Source organism: Arvicola amphibius, chromosome 2, assembly GCF_903992535.2.
Source record: "Arvicola amphibius chromosome 2, mArvAmp1.2, whole genome shotgun sequence".
Classification (NCBI taxonomy): Eukaryota; Metazoa; Chordata; class Mammalia; order Rodentia; family Cricetidae; genus Arvicola; species Arvicola amphibius.
In genome coordinates, this window is record NC_052048.2 from 137,337,889 (window position 1) to 137,363,288 (window position 25,400).

The following is a 25,400-nucleotide window of genomic DNA, read 5'->3' on the forward strand; positions in this document are numbered from 1 at the left end:
GAGAGAGAGGTTTTAATGAAGTTATCTGGAACAGGCTGGAGTGTCATATGGAGAAACAAACCATAAACCTCTTTGTCACACAGTGCTCACATGATTTCAGCTCTATCACAGACCTAATTTTTTTAAGAGCTACAGAGAAAAACCTGTGACTATGCATTAGGCAAGAATTTCTTAGGACAGAAAGGCTGGAGACAGGAAGAGAACACACTAATAAACTGACATGAAGACAGAACATTTTCAGAGGTTAGCCACAGACAAACATTTACAGATCACCTAACAAAAGATTCGTGCCCCCATGCTGTAACTCAGTAAGGAATATGAGCCAACTAAAAACTGAACAGCCCAATGACCAGAGGTTTACAAAGACCCTCCCCAAACCCAGGAATGACAAGCCCTGGAAACTGATGAAAAGCAAAGAACAGAGCAGATTCTGGAGCAAAGTAGCTCTGCCAGGGTGAGGTAGACCAAACACACTGGGGGGAGTAAAGGGGGTAAACTCTGGTGTAGAGCAGTGTTGGAAACAGGGTTGATGTAGGGGGCACAAAATTAAGGATATCCAATGCGGTCATCAGCCCAAGGACAAGAGACTCCCTTGGAACAGGGACAGGACAGGCAGGCATCCAGAGGTCTGGGGAATGTGGCAGAGTCATACACATTATACTATTCACTAAATGAAGAACGGCTAATAAGAACAGATTACAGGTGTGTACCAATGAGTGTGGCACTGGTGGGAAGTGAAACACAACACTTTGCAACAATTTGGCAACATCTTATGACGTAAACACCACACAACTCGGCAATTTTACCACCAATATTTATTGAAGAAAAATGAAGTTATATGTTCACACACATTGTATATAAATGTTTAATCATTTATTCATAATAACCCAAACTTAAAACAGCTGAGGTCTACACCAATAGGATGACAGCATCTTCATGTAACAGAACATGACTCTGCAGAAAACTGACTCAAGTAACAAGGTGGATGTTCTTCACAGAGCCACGCTGAGTGAAACCACACATGAATAAAACACTGACTTCACCAAGTACATAGCAACACAGAGCAGACAGCGGCGGCTTGAGCTGAGTGGATAGGTGGGAAGCTACTCAAGGGACATGAGGTAACGCTGAGGATGATAGAATGGTCTCTATTTTGGTTGCATAGAAAAGCCACGTAGGTGCATTTCTGTCCAATTCTTTAGGTGCTATTCCCCACGGGTGTTTCTGTTATATGTAAAATTTTAAGTCACTAAAGCTGCTCTGAAAAAGAACCAGTCTGATCAGGACACCATTGCTCTTGCTGAGGAAACGGGGCCACCACGTCTGCCTGGCATCCGCAGTGCACACGCTGGCTCTCAGTAGCACAACAGTCTGGTATATGAGACCACTGTCCTGGGCAACAGCCCTCCCTTACTCCTTCCAAGACCCAAGGACACATGCCTACTCAAGAACAGTGTTTCAAACCTATTGCTTTCTGAGATGGTCTAGTTATGTAGCTTTAGCTGCTCTGGTCTTTACCATGGAGCCCACATTAGCCTCAAATTCACAGCAAGCCTCCCGTCTTCGATTCTTGCGTGTTGGAACTATAGGCATGTGTCCAGTTTATTCTTATGGCTGCTCTATTTTATTCCCAACCTTTTTGTTATAAAGAGCAAATATCGGCTCCCTGTCTGCCCCCATCAGCACAGCTTCACACGCTCCTCTGCAGGATGAGCTGAAGGCTCATTCCGTGACTAACACAGGCTGGGGCAGCTTTTTCTGTCTCGCTGGAATGCAACATTTGTTTTAGAGAACAGGGTCTTGTGTAGCCCAAGCTAGTTTCTGGCTATGTAGAAAGGAGGGTGACCTTAAACTACTGATCCTCCTGCCTCCACTCCTAAGTGCTGGGATTAGGTGTGTGCTACTAGGCCAGCTAGCGATACTATTTTTAACTGCTATGGTCCTTGTTCCTGGTAACTTCTTGTGTTCTGGGTGCTTCTGGGAACTCTGACTCACTAGGGTCACCGATTCAGGGCCAAGAGAGAGATGTCAGTGCTCAGTCTTGAGGGTAAAGCTGAGTTTATTAAATGTGAAGAAGATAAAAGCCTGCAAGTCAGAGGACTTTTGCTCTGGAGGTAAAAAAGGTTTTGAGGAACCTACTAAACTTGGCTGTGCAAAATAAAATGTTGGAGCCCTGACAAGTCACTTATTCCTTACCACAGGGGGAGGATTTATAACATCACCAAGAGCAGCTTCTCAACATTCATCAAGAGATGTTGACTTAATAGGAAGAGCAGATGAAGAGATGTCAAGAGCCTGGCTGCACAGGTCTGAGGTCTCTTGAACCTATTCCAGTATGGACACCCAATAGGACCACACTGCAAAGATTAGCCTAGAGTCCATGTGGTGAGGCTGAGGCCTTGACAGATTTAAAGAGCTGCCCCTGCATTCCCTGTTGCCTCTCGAGTCAATCTTATGCTCGGCCAAGTTCTGAGAAATTACTGACTCACAGGCATCAAAAGGCACAAACATATGACATGCCTTTCCCAGGGCACAGTTTAACCTGAAGTAACTCCCTTCAGCTGGACACTGGAGCACAAGACCCCTCAGCAACCTGGACAGTGGCCTCAATAATATTTAGACTTCACTACTTCTAGACTGCTCCCCACACTAGGTCATGAAGTCTATTTTGCAAATGAGTATTTTGTGGATGAGCTTAAAGGCATCAAGCATAAACATGGTAAAATCAACTACAATTAGATGGTCAGGAATATGGCCAGGTAGAACTTGAGAGGTGATACATCTAAAAGGAGCTCATGAACAACTCTGGTTAATCAGACCCCAAGAACCCTTCAGCTCCTGTGCAGGACAACAAGCTAATCGAAGCCTGAATAGAATCATCAAAAGCTGCAGCCACACTGAAGGCCAGAGTTGTCCGTGAAAATACACAAAAACCCTAATTTTGCAAAGGGTTTTCAAGCTCTTTTGCTGAAGTTGACACTATTTCCATCTAGTCCCTATACAGAGCAAGAGCTGCTCACGTGCAGCTGCTAAACAAAACCAGCTCCAAATGAGGTCAAGGTCTTACCAAGCCTTCAGAACTATCCAGGTACAAAAAGTCAGAAAACACTTCTGAGGGAGTTGTCTGAACCTGGACTTTCCAGGACAACAGCCACTGGTCACTTAACTGCTGAGCACTGAGAACAGGGCTGGTTCCAGATAGATCTCAGAGATGGAAAACAGAAAACCAAAAGCCTAGTGATTTATCAGTTGGGGACTTTTTGTCAAATCAATTACATGGCAAGATGGATCTGTATGTCTGAGTAGTCTAGGGCAGTCTATGGTTGTGTTCTAACAACAGATGAACTATATGCCATCCTTGGTGTACAGAACCTGGATATCTGGGTGGTGATTAGCCTTACACTTCTTTGGAGAGTTTCACTACCTATCCCTGGCTGGCCTGTTGTAGACCAGGCTGGTCTCAAACTTAGAGATCTTTTTGCCTCTGCCACCTGAATGCTGAGACTGAGGGTGTGTGTGACCACACCTGACCTAACACTAAACATCTCAGGCATTAACAAGCTACCAAGGGCTCATGATATGCAACTGTTTATTTTCCTAAAGTTGTTTTACACTATGGCCAACACTATGTTCTGATCACTCAGCTCCCAAAGGACCAAGTATATCAGGAATAGTAAAAAGTCAAATTTATTTTATTGGGAAGGTATTTTTTGGTTATAGTCTATCTGACTCCCGTAACATAGTAAGTTCAAGAGCTCACAAAATATTATTAGGAGTAAAGCACTATTTGACAAAATTTTAAGTTTATATTAGCATAAGTACTGCAGACATTTTTTTTAAAAAGCATTTTATGTGAAATATATAAACCTAGGGGATTTTGTCATCTTGGGATATATCTCTCGGGATAGATACCACTGTTTCACAGGTCTGGCCTGTGACTTCCTGTCCTCTGAAGAGCAATCTGTTGTGGTGTTGCCATGGATGTGCTGTTAGACTAGATCATCAGTAGGCTGCCTCCTTGACCTGTACTCTAAGGCTGCTGCTCCTCCAAGCCTTTACCAGTCCTTTCTGTCCTTTGTTTAACAGCAAAGACCATGAAACAGCAACCTGTAGCCTTCTGGTCCTTCTACAGAGCACAACCCAATCTGCCTTTAAGAGCAATCATCACCAGGATATAGATGTGTACCCAAACCAAGTTGTACCTTTGCTTTTCATTGTCAAGATCTGAAGTCAGGCACAATGGAAAGGAACCCAAGACAAAACTCTCAAGAGTGTTTCAGGGCACAGGTTGGCACTCACTAAGCAAGGGTCAGAGCAACAGGAGCTAAGGCAATGGGGCTTCAAGAGAGGTCCAACTTAAGCCAAGCTAAATAACTCCGTGCCCCTCACTCTCGCAGTTAGTGCTGGCAATGTTTGAAGCCCTAAGGCACTGTGACCCTGAAGCAACTGCATGTATTCGTTTCTGGCTTTGTGCTCAAACCTCTATCCAGTCCTCCACCTCAATTCATTTTCATACGTACGCTCCTTATTTATGGCTCTTTAGGATATTCCTGGCAGAATCAGATTTCCCTAGGTACTGTCTACCTTTCACGATATACAAAAAAGACAAGGAGCTGTCCCACCAGCTCTCTACGCCTTTCTGCAAAGATGACTGCTGAGGGGAGTCAACTTTCCTTCTTAAGTTTCCAGTCCTCTTGCCCTCCCTTCCCTTTACTTCCCGCTCATCTCTCGAGTTACTATAGATTTCCTAGCAGGCCTTTCTGCCTCTAGTCTCCACTTTCCCAATCTGGAATGTAAGCAAGGCTGTCTTTTTCCTGTGGAAAGTCCTCTAGTCACAGCTAGACACACACATGCTGCATGAGCTACTGTTTGCTTGCCTCCCTAGATAAAGTGAAGGCTGATTTTCTCATTTTCTGTCTACTGTACAAGTCTCTTTGCGCACTCTTTCCAGAGCTGGCCGTCTATCTATTCTTAAAGACCTAATCACGCGCTCATCTCTTCTGAGTCGTATTACATAGTAATGTCTGCTACAGCTCATTACTTACTCTCCAGTGTGCAACAGTAACTTAAATTAAGCTCCCAGGGGCCAGCTGACTTTCATTACTATGTTCCTAGTTCCAAGAAGCATGGAATCAAAAGCTGCTTAATGTAAAGTTGTTCAAACAGCACTTTCACCAAATGATGAGAATGGAAATCAGAACCCACGATGCTCTCTGTTAATCCATGGCTTCTTCCAAAACACAAGTTAAGATCTCAGATGTTACCATCATACTTCATGGTAAATGTATTATAAAAATCATAAATGGGTACAAATGTTTTTGTTTAGTAATCAACATTTATGTATATTACGTATCTGACTTGGAATACATATACCTTCTTATTAATACAAGAGTCCTGATATCAGAAGACCAAGGCAAGGCACAGAGAATAAAACCCATGGCCAGAGATGCCTAAGACTAGGAGGTCCAGCCCCAAAGCCTAGTTTCTTAATCGGTTCTACAGAACCCAATGTTGTTTATATCTTAAAAACTGCTTCCAAAAATAAAGGCAAGTTATGAAACAAATGAAGTCTACAAAGTGTGACTACACACTCACAGAGCACCCTTCCCAACAGGGCTCCAGCTGTACTTCTATGATAATGTTAAAGGTTTAGATCAGGTATTCCAAAGGACACCTTTACTTATAGTCACGGGAAAACACATACCTTTGTCCATTACCATAAGCTTATGAGAAATGTTCATACTTTTAGATCTAGCTTTGCTATTATGGGTAATAAAATAAAGAGGCCGTAACATCAATTACAGCATGGCAACTTTTCAGCATTCAGATATCTGTTCTATCGCAATGCACTGTCGACTTAAAGATAACAGGCAGGGCACGACGACTTCCTTTCAGAGCACTCTTTGTTTTCTACTTCTAAAGAACAGGAGTTTAACAAGATCATTTGGAAATTTTATTTATTAAACTATCAATGATGAACTGTTCCGTTTCTGTTGAGATCACACTAATACAGGCTGTTCCTAATACATTTTCTCTAGTTCCAGGGCCTTATTTAACAAGAACAATAAAATACTTTCTGATAGAGGAAATAAAGAGGTATTATAGAAGAGTTGGGGAACCAGGAGCAAATCAATGGAGACAAATATTGTGATTTTCAACCAAAGAAACCCGCATGACAAGTCACCTGCAGAGACATACAGCGACCACTAATCGGTGCCACCAAGTCCGATGCTCTGTTGTTTCTTCCCAGACCAACGTCTCCTGACTGTGCTATGTACAAGCAAACACTCTAACAAGACTACAATCAAACTCTGAGACAAGCTCTCATTTTGTAGTTCAGGCTGGTCTCAAACTCACTGTGTAGCCCAAGCTGGCTTCAAACCTGTGATCCTCGCCTCTGCCTCAACCTCTCAAGCATACCAGGTATGCACGTGGTTGGCTAATGAAGGAAACATTTCTGGTGCCAGTTACAGCTGACAATCGGCAAGCAGTTGCAAAGTTTCCCAAATAAATGATCGGTACATGTCAACTCCAACATACTAAATCAGAAATGTCTCCTCCGTGACAGGAGAATGTCACTATGTCTGTCCAATCTTGAGATCCTCATGGCCCAGGGACAGAGCTAAGAAACACACATGCTAATAAACGGTATAGTATCACATTCTTCATTTGTGGGGATGCTAGTTCATGCCAATTGCTCTTTGCTTCTCCATAAACAAAGAGACCAATACAAATAAAACAATCTTATTTTCAGCCACTGGTCAAAAAATTAGAGTCTGGACATCTAGATGACAACAAAGCTGTGAGGCCACTGACAGTGGATATTCAATGAAACCAGATATTAACATTTCTGGTGTTCAAGGCCTTTTAAGGTCTCACAGAAAGTCCACAGACTTAGGAGATCAGGTATTTCCCACTTAAGACAGAGAACTCTTTGATTTACATTTTTTACTATTTCCTAGTTTAAGCACATTTACGGAATATGGTAAAGAGTATTAGTTGGGTACATAACCACCAAGGATGCCTTATCAACAATTTCAGGAGTGGATCACTACCAGAAGTGCGCGGAGCAGCCACCATTCAGATCCAGCAGATGTGAGGAGGAGAAAGAATGGGCAGTGAAACAGGTAAGGTCACTGTAGTCATATCATACAGCTAAGAAAATATTACAAGTGACATATTTTAGGAAAAATAAGAGAATGGGCTCCGAAGTACTGACATGCTAAAAGTTTTAAAGTTAAAATATCTGTACAGTGATTGACGAGGGGCATTTCACACTTCATCTCTTGCTGCCAGTGAATGCCGAGTTTACACCAGGGTAAACCAAACCCACAGGAAAATGGCTGAAGGCGCCAGAGCGCCTACAACCAGCAAATGGCACTGCTGACAAGAGCACCATTTGCCTCTAAGTAACTTTGTGTGCCCTGACGATTGGCTCTGGTTTAGATGGAACCCTCCTCTGTGAAGCATAAGGCTATCTGGTCATAAGGCCAATGCGCAGTGCAGTTATCAGTCAGGCTACAGACACACCTCTTCTTCAATTGTGAGAGTTAGTGCTCTGCTCACCGTCGGCTCACTGCTGGGGACATCCTCTTACTTCACGCAGGATGGTACAGGAAAGCAGGTACTATTTACACTGACTCCATGATCCCTTTCGCTGAAAGGAACATGCCTATGTCTTGCTGTAACATATTAAAATGATTGCTTTTGTTTGTTTGTTTGTTTTTGAGACGGGCTAGCCTAGAACTCACTCTGCAGGCCAGGCCAGCCTGGACCTCGTGGTAATCCTGTTTCCTGAGTGCGTGCCTGTGAAGCACCACGCCCAGTGGGATACGAGCGCTCTGAAACCTCAGCACACCCAGACTTAGAACTACAGCGTGAAATAAGGTCTGAACAGGCACTGCCACTCCTGAGCGCTCACTCAGGTGGAAACAGCTTTGCTGGGTGTGCTGCAGCACTGCTCAGGATTGTCCTTGTTTTTCTGGGCTGCATTCTAGTGTCTAAAGGGGTGGAAACCGAATTATTATGTAACAAAGAATGCAGAAGAGAGCCCAAACCTATACACTCCAGTCAACATGACTTTACACTGGCTTCTGTTGTCACATAAAACAAGTCAGGCAGAGACCACTGCTTATTAACAGTCAGAAACACTCTTCTTAAAACAATCATGCAGTCTGATTAGTAGCTTGGTTTGAAAATCATTATGTCTATTGCTCTAGAGAGGGTCAAATAAAGTGAATGGATTTCTAAAGAGAACAGTGCTTTCTCTTAAATATCTCGGTAAAGAGGAAATGAAAAGCCAGGTTAAAGAAGAAAATAAATGGCAACAGATTCATTATGGACAGAGTGGCGCTAGAGAAACCCAAGCATGTGCCTCCTCCTCCATACACGTGCAACCTTATCCCAGGAGCATTTACAAAGACTCTAGGAGGGGTGATTGGCTGGGTGAGGCCCCCAGTTTTGATTCCATCGCCATAGTATTTGCTATCAGTAGTTTCAGGTGAATATTCGGATAGCTAACATAATTTTATGACTGATGCTACTCAGTGTCCGCACACAGACAGATAAATATTATAAGCAATGCTATATAAAGTCTCACATATATAACATTCCTAGAACAGGAACTCTGAACAGAAACTGGAACATCTGAGCTTCTCTCTTTTCCTCTATTTCTAAACTGTTCTCTATAGGAAATCACTGCAAACAAAATTTAAAGTAAAAATGCTAATTTTATAAAATTTGAGAAATAAAAAGGCTGTTATAACGCATTTCAGTAAATACTGTCCAGACAAGCACAGTCCGTCCGTCCGTGTCCTCGACAGGGCAGCACTGCGCTCTGACCTCACAGCCAAGGCACGGGAGCCGTCAGGACCGCTGGAGGACAGGATGAAGGAAGGGCGAACTGAGGAGAGACGTCCAGGAAGCTGAGCTTGACACAAAGCAGGTCACCTTCCAGGGGATTCTAAATATTAATTACCACAGCTTCTCTCCAAGAAGAGAAGACAGCAGACATAATTCTTACCACAACAATATACCAGTAGTAGAAAGCAAAGCAATTATTCACATTCTAAGAGCTTGGGAAAAATCAGAGAGAAGAAGAAAGCTTACAGACTGAAAGATGAAGTGAAATGGATTCAGATTCAGATTTCATATTAGCAGAAAAAAAAAAAAACTTAAGGAAAGAAAATTTCCCCCGAGGGAAGAGTAACTTCCTACAACTGGCTGAAAAAAGGCAGCTACAGAGCTGTGCTGGCAGCTGCCACACTGAGGTTCTGGGTGTCTGACCACTGACCGTAACAGCCCACGGCTGAACCGCAGGAAAGCTCTATCTAGTCTACAACAGGAAAGCAGTGCAGCGCTTCCCATTATCTGGGAAGACCCCCCACCCCCTGCCCTTCTGCCCTTGCCCTTCTGAAAAAGAGGCAGCAGAAGCCACAGGGCTGGGGACAAATAAGAGGTACGAGTAGCAGCATCTGAGAAGCACCCACTTCAACCCCCAGGGCAGCTCAGCAGGGCAGCAGGACTGTGTGGCATGGACTAGATCGGGAGCAACATTCTCCTGAGGACACCAAATGTGAAACCTACTTGTAATATTCTGATATGTTTTTAAAAAAGACATCCACTGTTGCAGCCTGACAGCACTCTTCCAGTATTCTTAACCATCAGATGTATTTTGGGGGAATATTTATTCACATAATTTTGCTTAATACAGTTCTTTCTACAAAGACTGAATTTAAAAGTATCCACAACATTTTCAATTACAGTAACAACACATTAATAAATTATAAATTAACAAAATCTTTATATTTGCTTAAAAATCATTTATCAAATGCTAACTTCCAGATTATCTGGAAAACTAAAAATGCAAGTTGCTAGAAATCTGGCATCCCAATTATAATCTGATTTTTAAAAGTATATAAAATGTCCCTCAAATTACTACAAGTCCCACTGCAGATGTGTTTATTTCACCCTTTTCATAAGGTATTAAATTTACAACTTGCTAAACATTTTACCAAACATGGGAAAACTGCCTGGCAATGCAAAGCACAATGAAGTAGTTACACAAAAGGAAGAAAAGACCCCTGTTAGGACAGTCACTGCGGCCCCAGCATGAAGACCTGCAAATCTAGACTTTTCAAAGTTGCATAGCTGCAAGATGGTCACTGCTAACAAGCTATTGCGCAGTTTTATTTAAAAAAACAATGTATTTCAGAAACTGCAATTCAGCAGACAGTTCTACATTTAATTAACTAAAATGTAATTATGTAACTTGATTTACTCTTTGGATGGCATTTTTATAATATTAAACCTTTAATTCAAACTACTAGCATATTTTAGCTTTCCTACCCAGAAGTCTATTTTTCACACATGGGGGGAAAGGAAGAACTTAAGATTATCCTCTCCATTCACAGAATATTATACTGTTTTGATTACATTTCTTGGTTTCACATTGAAAAGTTTGTAAAAACTAAATTGGGTGGTTTTCAAGTTAAGAATAGGTGAATGCAAAAACATTATGCTGGGGAAAATAAGAAGTCCCCAAACTAAAAACAAACAGACAAACAAACAAACAAACAAAACAAACACAATAAAACAGCAGCTCTACAGAACTTAATAAAAAGTAAATCAACTTTGAAATTAGTTAACTTTGGCGTCCGAATACAAAATGTTTATCAGTATCATCTACGCAGTGACTAGTACAGGATGTGCAGCATTTTCAAAGTCCCTGTGTGTCCCTTATATGCAAGTTTGGTGCACTCAAGCTCTGGGGTCCAGCCACCTCTGGACCACCGAGTGTCACAGAACTCAGCCTGGGCTGAGGAAGCCTGCACTTTTCATTGTTTTTTCCAGAGATAGATCTTCAAATCTTCCAGATTTCTCAAGCATCTTGAAAACACAAGAAAACCTGCATAAAAATAAATTATTCTAAGTCATGATCAATATGGTAACAATAACAGAAATACAGCACCCATTCTCCCACGAAGAGATCTTTATTATTGTGATCTTTCATACTACCATTTTACTACTTCAGAAATTTATAAAGTTATTATTCTGTACAACAAACCAAGAAACAGAATGGTCAGTTAAAGCTTAACATAGAAGAAATCAGCAAAAACTTAAGTCATTCCTTTTTCACAGTAAGTGCTTAAGCACACACATGAACACACACACACACAAAATCACACACACCCTCTCAAACTTAAAATCATCTCCTCAAATAAAAGCAGCAAGCAACTTCATAATTAATGAAGACTGAACATATTCATATCTCTATTTTGGAATAGTAATTATTAAATTCTTATGTTGTTGATATAATGCAGGGTCTTTGCTACTTAAAAGAAATATTCTGTTAGTTTAGATTTCTGCAGGCAGCTGTGTAGAAAGATCAAGCTAACCCATCTAAGTTCATCTCAAAGCTCAGTTGTTATCTAAGGTTGACAGAGATATGCTAATGACCATGAGAGGGATGTGTTCCAAAATCCCATGAGCTCACTGTGACATCAAAGAAAAAAGTGCAGTGATGAGACCATGAAAGAAAAAACTAGGTCTGCTGTGGTCTGCTGTGGTTTTAGGGTTTGCTAATCTCCATCACGAAAACATAAGAACCCTTCAGGGTCAATGACCACTTTTCTGCCATCCAAGGACACCTGAGGAATGATCAAAGACACTCTGTCTTCTGGCCCCTTGATCTAGGACTTTCCAGTGAGCAAGACACTGAGCAAAGAGATTTTGTTCACCACCAGCCACCTCAGGTACTTTGTTAGATTTCCTTGACTGCACTAGAACAGACTAAAAGGAGCATAATTCTCTGCAGTTTAAAGATTTAGGGATATACTTTACCATGTTAAACACTAAATACCTTTTTCTGTAGCTTAGCCTCACTCAGAACTTCCACCACCATGCCCAGCAAAACTTCCATTTTCTTAGCACTGTTTTTTTGTTTACTATTTCTTTTAAAATGGTTCAGTAATTTCTCATAACGGTATTGACCCAGACACAGGACAACACACAACAGTATTTCAAAGCATCCTTGCCATCAGAAAATGTTTTAATGTTGGGGATACAGCTCAGTGGCAGGGTACCACCTAGCCGGAAGAGAAGTTTAAGTTCAAGCTCTAAAACAACAACAGGATACATATTGGGACTGGAATGTACCTCAGTGTAAACTGCTGGCATGTACAAGACCATGGGTTTGATTTCCAACACCATAAAACAATAAACAGTAAAATCTCTATCTTTCCAACAGTGAAATAAAAACACAGATGCACACGTGCCCTGACACCACCTCACTATCCCACTGCTCGGCACCACAAATCTTACTTTCCCATCTGTACTTAGGGCCTACGGAGACCCCAGCTGATAGCGGCCCCATCTCCAGTGCTTTTGCTTTCACGTGTACCCAGCTGCAGTTCTCACTTCTGAATCTGTTAAGTTATCCTCACCAATGCTGCAAACAAGTTTCTTGAGTACATCACCTCAATGCCTAGACTTCTAAAGAGCAAGAGATACTAATGACAACATTTATTTATTGTCTGTGGAGGTGGGCACATGGGCGGAGGTCATGGAGAACAACATGTGGGAATTGCTTCTCTCCTTCCACTCTGCGGGTCCCTGGGATGGAATACCAGTTACTAGGCTTGGTGACAGGCAACTTTACCACTGTTCTAGTTAGGGGTCGTCATTGCTGTGATGAAACACCATGATCAAAAGTGAGTTGGGTTGGGGAGAAATAGTGTCTCTGGCTTATACTTCCACAGCACTGTTCACCACTGAAGGAAGTCAGGACAGGAACTCAAATAGGGCAGGAACCTGGAAGCAGGAGCTGATGCAAAGGCCATAGAGGGTGCTGCTTACTGGCTTGCTCGGTCAACTTTCTTATAGAATCCAGGACCACCAGCCCAGGGATGGTACCACCCACAATGGGCTGGGCCCTCCCCCACTAATGACTAATTTAAAAAGTGCCCTACAGATTTGCCTATAACCCAACCTTATGGAGGCAATTTCTCAATTGAGGCTTCCTCTTCTCTGTTGACCATAGCTTGTGTCAAGTTGACATAAAACTAGACAGCACACACAATGAACAGCACCTTGCTAGCCTAAAGCACAAGAAATTATGCAAGGATAGCAGAGAACAAGACCCTAGACCTTCTAGTTTAATTGCTGCTCAGCAAGTCTACTGCTGGCTATAGTGTCCGCTCCTTGATCATGAGTCTCTCAGTTCTCTGAAGGATTACAAGATTAGCTAAATGCTTCATATTTAAAGAGAGAAACTAAGTTAACCTTATTTTTTTAAAGCTAGATGATGCCTTACTTTAATTTACCTTATGGGACATATATTAAAGAGAGTCATCATTTACCTAAATTCACTAAGCATTTTCAAATAAATTCACTCAGCAGAACAAACTACTCTCCATTACTATTGCAGTGTGACGCATCTGCCTATTACAGATACAAATACATTTTATTTACAACATGCTAAGGATGGGAAGGAGAATGGCTAGTCACATGATGTAACTTTTTGAAGGATATGTTGTCTAATCATCTCAAAATCGCTAGTCATCAATGTCTGAAGAGCTGGGTGCAAACCAGCACAAGACTATGTGTCCTCAACAAGTCACCTTTCCCAGCCGCTCTAGCTTCCTTCTCTGAGCACTGAGCAGTACCACGCTAACAGCAAACAAGTAGTGGACAGAAAATGACACCAGCACACAATACTTCCGAATGACCGGAATTATATTACCTAAGAAAACACCTGGGACAATGCTCAAGCACATAGATTAAACTCTTTTTGCAGTCTGGAACTTGCAATGTGCCTTGTTTCTTTTTATCTTTCATGTGTGAGACTGTGTGTGTTCATGTGCTCATGTGTGGCAGCCAGAAGCTGACAAGTCATGTCCTCCTCAACTGCTCTCCACCCTATATTTTGATATAGGGTCTCTCACTAAATCTGAAAGTGGCCAACTAGGCTAGACTAGGCTAGGCCAGGGAGCTCTAGGTGTGGATCAGCTGCCCACTGATGGGTTCTGGGATCGGAGCTCAGGTCTTCATGCTTCCCTGGCATGCCCTTCTGAAAAGGAGGCAGCAGAGGCCACAGGGCTAGGGACAAATGAGAGGTACGAGTAGCAGCATCTGAGAAGCACCTACTTCAAGCCCCAGGGCAGCTCAGCAGGGCAGCAGGACCTTGCGGCCCTTTTTAAACTACCTGATTCAGAAGAAAATGACTTGCACTAAGTTGTGCAGATACAACACAAAAGCTCCGATGAGTGTGATACAACTTACTTTTTAAATCATGGGACTTAATCTCTCTGACCCTTAAAGAACGTTCTGGAAAATGTGGTCATGATATGTACCTCACTGTTTCCTCCCAGTATTAAACTGTAAGTAAATAAACAAACGTGTTTTTAAGTATCAAGAGTATTCTAGTTACTCAATACCTAACTCTACTCAAGAATCAAAATAGCTGCTTTTAATTTTAATTAAGTAGTTTTTTTGCTGATGTTTTGGGAGTGGTTTTTGGTGATGGAAATTAAACCCAGGGCTTTTGACAATCAAGTCTGTATCCTAACACTTAGCCTCCTTAGTATATTTTTAAATGTGAGTTTTTATATAGTAGTCTTACAAAATACCTAGAAAACATACACAGAGACGCACAGAGAAATGTGCCTCCGTGAATGATTGGATGAATGACAATTAGAGCTAAGGACCCGAGGAACAGATAGGTCAGCAGCGAAAGTCATAACTTCAAAACCTGAGTTCTGGGACCTACATGTTAGAAAGGCAGAACCAATTCTTGCAGGCAGGTTGTCCTCTGATCTACACACACATGCCAAGGCTTGTGCATAATCACATGCTGCAGGCCTGTGTGGGCACAGGAACACACACACACGCACACACACACACACACACACACACACACACACACAGTTGAAAAACTGAAGATGAAATAGTAATTCAAAATAAGATTTTATAAATCAATTAAAACAAAAAAGGGACAAATTACCCATGACACAGGAATCAGATGCTTAATCTGAAGGGTGCTCTGGACAAGATCTATTTACTTCAAACCATTCATCTATGCAGCTAGAAAAGAACAAACCAGAAAAGTATAAATCCCATGTTTAATCACATCCTATAGTCATAATAAAAATATCAACTACTTGACTTTAGTGTCTTTGGAAAAAAATCACTATCTTTAATGATCACACCTGACAAAAACAGTAAAAGATGTTAAATATACTTCAGTTATTTTACATTATTAAAGGGGAAAATCCTCAAACAATTATGCTATGACATACTTTCAAACTCAAAAAGAGTAATTATTACCTTAAAGAACTACCATTTCATTAATATTCAAGAGTTAGAAAAACATCTCCTTTTCAATAGTTACACATAGGCCTGATCAGTTTGCCTATCAATGCAATAAAATTAAAATGTTTTAAAATTACAATTCTTGACAATATTGTATAACATTTAAAAATTCCATGTTTATATGTGATTATTGAACCTTTAGCTCCACCTTGCTCTGCAGTCCATATATATATATATACAGACAAAGAAACCCGAATCTATTTGTATTTATAGAGCATTCATGATCTTTCTGGAAATTCTGCAGAGGGTACATACAATTATCTTCTTCCTTTGGGTTTGTGTATGTGTATGTATGTGTGCACACGTGTGGAAGTCAAACATAACCTTGGAGGTTATTCCTCAAGTACTACCCATCTTTTTTTAAACAAACAAACAAACAAACAAACAAACAAACAAAAAAACAAAACAGGGCTTGCTACTAGCCAGGAACTTGCTAGGTTGGTTAGTGAGGCTAGCTGTCCAATGAGTCCCAGGGATCCACCCAGCTCCACCTCCTTAGCACAAGACTGGAAGTGCTAGTCACCACACCAGTGAGCTTCTGTGTGTGTTTTCCAAGGACTGAACCCAGGTTCTCATTCTTGCAAGGCAAGCACTTTATTGAGCTATCTTCAAGCCCATAATTACTTTCCAGTGCTCAGTTAACAACAGAGTCCAGTTTTGCAGTCCCTCTTCAAGTGCTCTCGGTTGTGACGGGCAATGGCTGCTGCACTATCAGCACAGATGGAACACATTTCCCTCACTGTACAAAAAAATTTTCCTTCACTGTCCCAAATTCACAGAACTGTGACAAATGACAACACTGATGTCTTCAAAGGACAAGTAACTCGGCCAGCAGTGTGTGCGTCACTAAAGCAGGACGCAAACTGTTCTGAGTTCTCACTGGAGGCACTGTTAATTCCTGCATGCTCTACAGTCAGGTCAGCTAGTATCCTCAAGGGGAAATGAAGACAGGCCATTCTCATACTCTGATGAAAACACTAGAAAACTGTAAATGACCTCAATAATCATTCATATCTTCTAAGTGACTAAAGTAACTCCTGATACCACTCAAATATTTGCTTTAAATATCAAACCCTAATTTGATTATGACATGTTTTCAGTCTGGACTGTACCACTGCACCCTAAAAGACCTCCCATCTACAAAAATACATCTTAAAACAGAATGCTCCAGTGGTGGTTACACTCGTAGTCCACTGAACAGCACTTATGCAGTCTAAAGTGGGTTCTTCCTTTATTAGCCATGTAATCTGGGCTCATTATGAGAAGGCAATAAATAACTCCAGGTCCCATTTCATGTGAACTAATATCAACCCACATAGTTTCTATTGTAAACTACCTCATTAGTTGTTCAGACTGTGATACCCCTTTCTCCTAGCAGCTCCAACAGGAAATCAGTATTCTAAATTTAGTACTTTTTATTCTCAAGCATTTTCTTACCACATAACTCTAAAGGCATGTATTTTAAAAACACACAGCACTGTCCCATGTTTAAAAACCTAAATCAGTGCTACCATAATATTATTCCTTATTTGCCTTCTTCTTATGTGCTTTTAAATTTGTATCCCGTTATGTAAGTACAGTACATGGATTTGATGCCACAAGCCTATAAATCAGAGTTGCTTGGGTTGCTGAGGCAGGAGGATTAAAGGCTTAAAGAAGACACGATATACTGTTTCAAAATAAACGACGACAAGTGTGCGACAACTTGTCCATCTGTTCTTCTGTTATAGACAGTCCCAGTTATCTCTCAACAGTCTCTGAAAGGCCATGCAAATTATAAATTCATCTTGTCACTAATTACAGTTTGAATTGGCTTTTTAGAAAGTCACAGTAAGGCTTTTTCAGTGCTGGCTCACATCCTGGTTTAGATGCCTTCTTTCCTCTTGGTCTTAATTTTGGGTAGTAGCTGCTGTCTCTAGACTTGAGAGAATGACTGACTTGTGGCATATACACTGTAACTACAACTTCAATCTTCTTTACTGAATTAAGAGCTAAAAATTTTCATTTTAAAAATATTTTATCATAATTTATTTGTGTGTGTGTGTATACACGCTCTGGTGACCATGTGGTAGCCAGAGTCCATGGGAGTGAGTTCTTTTCTTCCACTTGAGGGTCCTGGGGATCAAACTCAGGCTTGGAGATGAGCACTTTTACCCACTGAACTATCTTACTAGTACCAATTTTTTTCTTTTTCTTTTTTTAATGATTTATAGTTTTTTTCTTACTATTGTTTGGGTATCTTAGTTATTATATATATATGGGGTGGGGTCAGGGATCTGAAACAAGGTCTTGCTGTGTTAATCACAAATCCAAGACCTTTCTGCTTCAATCTCCTAAATTCTGTAATCACAGGTAGATACTATCATGTCTGGCAATGTATAGTGCTTTTTAATAAACTTTTCACAAAATCTTAAAGTAAAAACGTTTAATGGTAAAAATCTGATTAAAGGCAGACCGTGCAACATAACTTGTTACCAGAACAAAGACATGTTCATTTCTAATAAACACTGTACTTCTGGAACGTAATGAGTTCAGTGTCATATGTACTTCATGGCTTGTTGTAATCAAGTGTGCTCTGTTTTGCAGCTCTACAAAGTAGCACTTGTGGTGCTAGAAAAGGTATCACATGGACCAGAGTAATTACCAAGTCACTACGCTATCATTTGCTGTCTGCAAATTGCAAGCATTATCTGCTCTAGCAGTTAACCAAAAGACTGCATGCTAGTTCAAACACAAAACTGTTGTCATGCTAAAAGTCATCTCCACTACGAAGTCTAGTTTCTACCGCTACTGTAATTTTTAATAGCCACAATTTTTAATAGTCAATATCAACCTTCTAAGTTTATCTTTTAAATTTGTCTATATGTATGTATCTGTGCCTAAATGTATGTAGAGTACCATCTGTGTGCATGAGGGGGTTAAAACCCCTGGAACTGGAGTTACAGGGGGCTGTGAGCCACCATGTGAATGCTGGGAACCGAGCCCAGGTCCTCTATACAAGAGCAGAAAAGTACTTCTTAGCTATTGAGCCATCTTTGAGTACCTCCTAAGCTTATTTTATAGGGGTGGAGGGAACAACGGTGTATCTTAAGAAAAAAAAATTCTTACCAAAAGGTCAAAAACAATTTTCTATTTTTTCCCTACTTCCTTAGATATTTGAATTTCACAGCTATTATGGAGACCTATAATTTTTATTTCAAAATGATGAACTGGTTTTCCATGTCAATAACAGTATCAGCTGACCCAGCACTAATGCCACACTGCAGCACCGTTGTCACAGTGTCACAGGCAGAGTCAACAGTGCCAGCACTTCCCCAATTCTAACACGGCTACACCCTCACAACTGTATCAAGTCTGTACATTGTCTTTAAACATTCAACCTGTCTAAAATCACACAGTAAATTAATTAGTGGAAGGGTGAGAGCCCTGATTCCAGTCTCCATGCCCTTAGGTCCCATACTGTGGTCTCCCTGGTCAGGCTCATGTTTAATTTTGTCCTTGCTTGTTTAACTTTTGCATCTCTTAGGACATGTGTCCTAACAGGATTATTCCCCAAGAGTACGGGTACTGTTCTTTGGCCCTTCACTTGTTGGTCCATGTATATGTATTTTTAGAAACACTGTCCACTTACAAGAAACTAAGACTCGACTGGGATAACATTAGCTATATAGGCTAATTAGGGGTAAATATAATTTTTATAATACTGAGTTTTTCTATACATGCCATGTTTTACATGTATTTTAATCATATATACCTTACATTTCAATAAAGTTTTAAATTTTTTAAAGACTCAAACATCTTTTCTAGAAATTATTCCTAATACATTATTGCTTTTGCAGCCCTTTTTAAAAAATAAATTTTAATGTTACTATTTAAAGAAAAGTTCTACTTCATTTTTTTTTTCTTTATGGGACATGAAGGCAACAATTTCCACATCACCTATCTGGAAACCCCATAAACTCTCATTGATTTTAATAGTTTTTATTCCCTATCTCTCTCTCTACCCACCCACCCATCTATCCATGTGTGTACATGTGTGTAAGTATGCAGGAGCCCTGGTGTGTACGTAGAGGTCAGAGAACAGCACACAGAAGTTGTTTCTCTCCTTCCGTCATGCAGGTTTGGGGTAACAAGCTTGAGTTGTCAGGCTTGGCAGCAAGCACCTTTACCTGTTGATCCATCTCACTGACCCAGTTCTAATAATTCACCTATTACTTAGCCTGAGTTTTTGCTTTAAAGGTCACAAACACAAATGACTTTTCCTTAAAGCACCCTCATTTACTGAGTAGCTGTTCATCCCCAGCATAAATCCAAATTGGTCCTGAGGTATAATTTCTACTCATTTATTTGCTTATTTATTTTATATGCATGTGTTACTGTGCTTTCCCATTGAGCTTATCCTCAGCATGAGACACTATTTTAGACAGGTATTGTTAAATCTGGAGTTTTGCATTTAAGTTTCCTTTGCACATGGTCCTTGTCTGGTGTTCAATCTCTGCTGTTTCCCAACTCTCATTCTCTGCATGGCAGAATCCACTGTCAAACCATCTCTGAAGGCCTGCTTGAGGGTTTATTTTTCTCCAATCAATGTTTGTCATTTTTCAGATTTAATCTGAACTTCTTAAAGCAGTCAGTAATTGAAGTTTTGAATTTTTAATCATTATTTATAAAATTACACATTAAAAACTGTCCATTTGTTAAAATTTATAATTCAAGAATATTAGCAGTGAGTTTTCCATTTATTCTTAATTTGTGCCAAATTATGTCCTTTTCTATTTATTTTTCCTTCTGGAGACAATTCTGCTATAATTATCTCCAACTTTAGCACACTGCTGTCCTCACCCACCATTTTCTTCTGTCTGCTGCTGCTCTGCCGACTCTCACCATCAAATATGAAATCTCCCGACTGCTCACTCTAGGCACGTCCAGCTGTTTATCATTGTTCAGTTATAATTACTTCCCAAGTCCCCTGATGATTTGTCCTGTGACTTCACATTATTCAGAAGGATATCTAACATTGAGTTCTGGTGACTGAAGACGGTCAGAGGTGTGGTGCCATGGGGAGAGTTTGCTGAGATATGCTTAAGGGATTAAAACACAGCTGATGTCTACAATATTCTTTGTGTCCTTCACAAGGAAATGTATGCACTCATCAGACTGACCAGGGGGCAGGGGATCAGTTCAGTGGGAAAGACAGCTCAGCACATGCAAGACCCTGAACTCTATCTCCAGTACCAGGAAATGAAGAGAGACTGGGAAGGTGGAAGTCAGGCACAAGAGCACACCCGAAACACCTGCTCTCAGGAGGTTGAGGGAGGAACAAGTGTGAGGGCAGCCTAAGCTATGTGCAGATTTTGAAGCTATCCTGAGCTATGCAATTAGATCCTTCCTATCTGCAAACACAAACAAAATCAAAACTTGGCAAGCTAAAATGGCTCAAATTTCTGTATATTGACTCATTTATTTTATTTGTTTAATCAGGAAAATTAAAAAATTTCCATTATGATGGCACAGTTGTCAGTTTCTTATGTTAATATAGATCATCAACAAGAGTTTCAGTGTTTACCATTATATAGTAACTCTGTTCTAAATGAAACATCCTTTAATGGTTTACACTGTGTGGCATTGGTACCCAATGTTAGGTTTAGTATCATTGCCTGGATATAGTTCTCTATCCTTTGATTCCATATTAGCCTGTACCTTTAAAGCATGTTACTTATCAACATCATATTCTAATATTTCACCTACTTTCAGTTTATTCTTATAGATATAATTACTGGTATGTTTGGATTTATTTTGGTCTCCTTATTTTGAATTATTTACTCTGCTTTCTCTATTTTTGCTACCCTCTCCCCTATTCTTAGGCAAAATTCCATTTTATTCTTTTCCTTGGTTTGAATGCTACAACTTCTTATTCTTTTTTAATTTAAATGTATTTTATTATTTAATTTTGCGTATGTGTGCATTTGAGTTCCAGTGCCCTCTGAAGGCAGAAGTGTTAGATCCCTCTGCCTATACCCTCCCCAAAGCTGGAGCTGTCGGTGGCTGTGAACTGCTTGACACAGGTACTGGAAGCTGAACTGACCAGTGTGTGCTCTTAACGCCTGAGCCAACACTCTGGTTCCTAATTTTCTATTCTTTATGTGGCTATCTTAAATAGTGGTTGTTTTGCAACAGGGTCTCTCTATTAGCCCTGGAACTTACTATGTAAACCAGGCTGGCCTATAATTCACAGGGACTCACTTGCTTCTGCCTCTTGAGTGCTGGGATTAAAGAAGTACGTGACCACACCTGGCTTTGTATTTTAAACTCAAAATTGTTCTGTATTATTCTGAAAGCAAGAAGAATGTATAAAAAAACCAGATGGGCTTGGGAGGCAATCTCCTGGAATTCCCAATTTCTTGGAATCTTGGTTTGCCACTTGCTAGAAAGAGAGGCCTGGAGAAACCTCCTCCTTCTTTTCCAGCTGTAAATGAAGTGGCTGCTTGGCTGACACAGACCACCTGCTGATCTACATGGAGACAGCGGCACCACACTAAGGACTTTCTAAACGGCAATCTAGCTACAACAGGCGTCTGTTCAGATTTTATCTGAGCAAGGGGAGAACAGGAGGTGGGTGGGGTGCTACTGAAATTCTAAATTGAGAGGAAGAATTAGAGTGAAGAAGAAACCGCTTAGCCCTAACTACAATGTTTGAAACTAAGAGAATAATCACTTTGCTTTAATATCACTTTGCTAGAGCAATACTAACTTACCCTTTATGATATATGCACAGGCAGGGCAGCCGTGCTATGGTGTCTCCCTGCTGCAACTCTTCAAGGCATATTGCACATTCCCCAGCATCTTTACTCAGCACATCCTCTGTGAAGAAAAAAATGAATTCAGTACAAGAAAACTAGCCCGAGAAACTAAAAACAAAAACCACCAGAGAATGACTTACTATACCTGTACAACTAACTATACAAAACTCAGCACCTGTACTTGAAGCGCTGTTCACACTGAATGAAGTTCATCAAATCTGCTTCACCGAGGCATAAGAGTAAGCAAGGACACACTACAATAGTTCTCAACTCACACAAGAGTCTGATCCAAACAGCCAACAACTCAGTCATTTGGAATTAATATTCTTTCTGCTATGTATCAATATTAGTGTAGTGTCCACAATAGTTTAAAAGTTTAGTGCAGTATGGCTGAAAAGACATGAATATAAAATACCTTTATAGGTTTTTTAATTAAAGGAAACAAAAAGAAATCACCCTGAACAGAAAACTGCTAAAAAGTTGCTTATCTCAAAAAAAAAAAAAAAAAAAAAAAAAAAAAAGGCAGAAGGATATCAATACTCTTGTTTAAATTCTGAAAGCGACTTTAGAAACTTGGGGGTTTCAGAGAGTGGGCAAGGAGGAAACTCTTCGCAGCCCTTTTGTCGACAACGCCAGACCAACCCCAGATAGTGATCAGAGTGGCTTCCAGACAGCGCTGATGGTATTTTGAAGACTCTATGGAAAACCTCCTTTAAAGAGCTCTGAAATTGCAGTTTAAATTGTTTTAATGTTATTTATTTACTTCTGAGGCGGGGTCTTAATATGCAGACCTGGCTGACTTGGATAACTATATACAACAAGCTGGCCTCAATCACAGAGATCCTCCTCTGCCTGTTTCTGCTTCCTGAGTGCTGGGAATAAAAATCCCAGCACTACACCTGCTTAATGTTCAATTTTAACCCTGCCTGAACTAGAATGTTAGTTAGATATCCTTTGTGATCTTTAGAGCTGCGCTGAAAACCATTCCATCACCGCAGAGTATGTATAAAAAGCCTACAGAGAATAGTGTGGCTCCCTCTCAATGATGCATTCTGAGACAGCAGATGCAGGAAAAATAGTCTATTTTGGTCCACAGAAAAGCCTGGCAATGAACAACTTCCATGAATAAAAAGGTATCAGCGCTCATAAGCTAATGCATTATGATCAGCAACTAACACAGAGATAAAAGGAAGTGCTATACCATTTCCCTTTTCCTGTTTTCTCCCTACATTAGAGTTCTCTTCTGTCTCCTTCTTGCCCCTTTTCTTTATCTCCACGGAAGTCTCAGCGTCTAGTCTATCATTTAAGGACCCAGTTTCCAGTTAAAGCACTAAGCAGACAGACAGCAGGAAGAGTAAAAAGGATGGGTTTCATTTCCAGCATTGCAAAACAGAGAAAAACCATTCTGTAAAGGTTTGTTCTAAAAAATTCAGTAGTCTAAAAAATACAGTATATTCCTACCACATAGATTTTACCCACAAAGATAAATCAATATAAAACCAAACAAATCTGTGAATGAGTTTTCTAATAAACTTCAAAAATGAGGCACTATTTTTTATGCAACCCATAAATGATTATGAGATGCATTACCAATTTCATATAACTCAAGTAAGAAAAACATAGCCCTGTAAGTTATGACACATGCTCTGAGCTTAGGCAGGAGAACTGCAACTTCAAGGTTAACCTGAGTCATAGAGACACCCTAATGCTTCTAATGCTTCTAAAGAAACAAAAACAAACAAAACTGCAGCTCCATTGATCTTACAACAAACCAGTCTCTTCTGGCTGCCTGACAATGCATCTGGCGTGGGAAGAACTCTCACGCTCATTACAAAATAAGATGAATAAAACGAGCATTTGAAAAACAAACATCATTACTATTTTCCTGTATTCTACATAACAGATTCCACATAAAATAGAAGTATGTAGAACTTTAACATGCTCTGAATATAGTGTTGAAAGAAAAATAACTGACTTCTAACATTTCTAGGCCAACCTATAACCAAGTCTCATTTCTTTATAATAACTTAAAAAGACTTCATTATGACAATTTTAGTATTTATTAAAGTTAAAATCTCTAATTAAAATTATTTAAAAATAGTGTAGTCTACCTATAAAATTCATACAATCAAGGTAAATTCAATCTACAAAATTATATTTAAGAATATAATGAAAAATGTAAGAATTTATTCTAAGAATTCTAAATAATGCTGTTTTAAACTTGATGGGGAAAGTATGAACCCTCAGATATTTCCCACCTTAACTTCAGAATGCTGTACTAAAGCCAGTTATTTTGATCTTTAGTTCTATTCAGCTCCAGTACAAAGACAACTGTACTTTAATATCAAGATAGGCACCCACACCCACACCCCAGACAGAAGCTTACAGCCACAGCTCAGCCTCTGCTGCAAACAGCTTCCCCTAGCGCTGCCAGTGTTAGCACTCCTGCTACTCAAAATGTCAAATGTAATCTGGTAAGCAACTAAGGTAGTTCATTCTTGAAATAAAACCTCATAACCACTGAATCAAGGAAAAAATGTTCAGTTTTTCAAAATTTAAAGTCCTCCCCATAAAAATCTACCTGAAAACATTTCTACAGTTAAAAAAGTCACCATGCAATGTGAAAATTGAGGAGCATTTTTCTAAGTGTCCATCACACCTGGAACAGTCAAGAGTGAACTTGGTGCACTGCTGAGCTGTTCAGCATCCTACCTCTCAGGCTCCTCATTAGCTATGTATTAATTCTGACATACAGATAAGGGAAAAGGAAAGTTAAGACTTTTAACAAGAGGTGGGTGCCAGAATCCCTCTTGGGGGTGCAGTTCATCAAAACACAGACTTCTCAGTGTCTTACAGTCTACACCTGCTTCAGAAAGGGGACTGGTCACTAAAGAAGGGTAGAAGTGTGGAGATCTGAAGATGAGTTGGGTGTGGTGTTCAGTCCTACAGCCAGACCCAAGAGGCTAAGATGGGAGGAAGGTATTCAACGACAGCTAGGGCACACAGTGAGAAACTGGGGATGGACACACACACGCACATGCAAACACACCCACACACGCACACATACCCCATCCACAAAAATTTATGGGTCGGGCATGGTGGCAGTAGAGGCATGGGCCACCAAGAGTATCTCTCCATGAGTTCAAGGCCAACCTGGTCTACAATAGTCTAGGTTATAAGATCCTGTCTCAAAAACAAAAACAAAACTAAATTAAAAAGCTGAGAATTGCC

The 25,400-nt window shown here is 40.3% G+C and overlaps 1 protein-coding gene across 1 annotated transcript in view; it reads right to left on the minus strand.

The window, feature by feature from the left end:
* Positions 1–796: 796 nt before the first annotated feature.
* Positions 797–25,400, minus strand: part of Znrf2 (zinc and ring finger 2) — a 92,046-nt gene continuing 67,442 nt past the window's right edge. Inside the window, exons 3-5 of the mRNA XM_038318580.1 lie at positions 22,125–22,230; positions 15,002–15,081; positions 797–10,906 (exon numbers count right to left, since the gene is read on the minus strand). Coding sequence (XP_038174508.1) covers positions 15,024–15,081; positions 22,125–22,230 — 164 coding nt within the window. The 3' untranslated portion in view covers positions 797–10,906; positions 15,002–15,023. The remainder of the gene's footprint in view (positions 10,907–15,001; positions 15,082–22,124; positions 22,231–25,400) is intronic.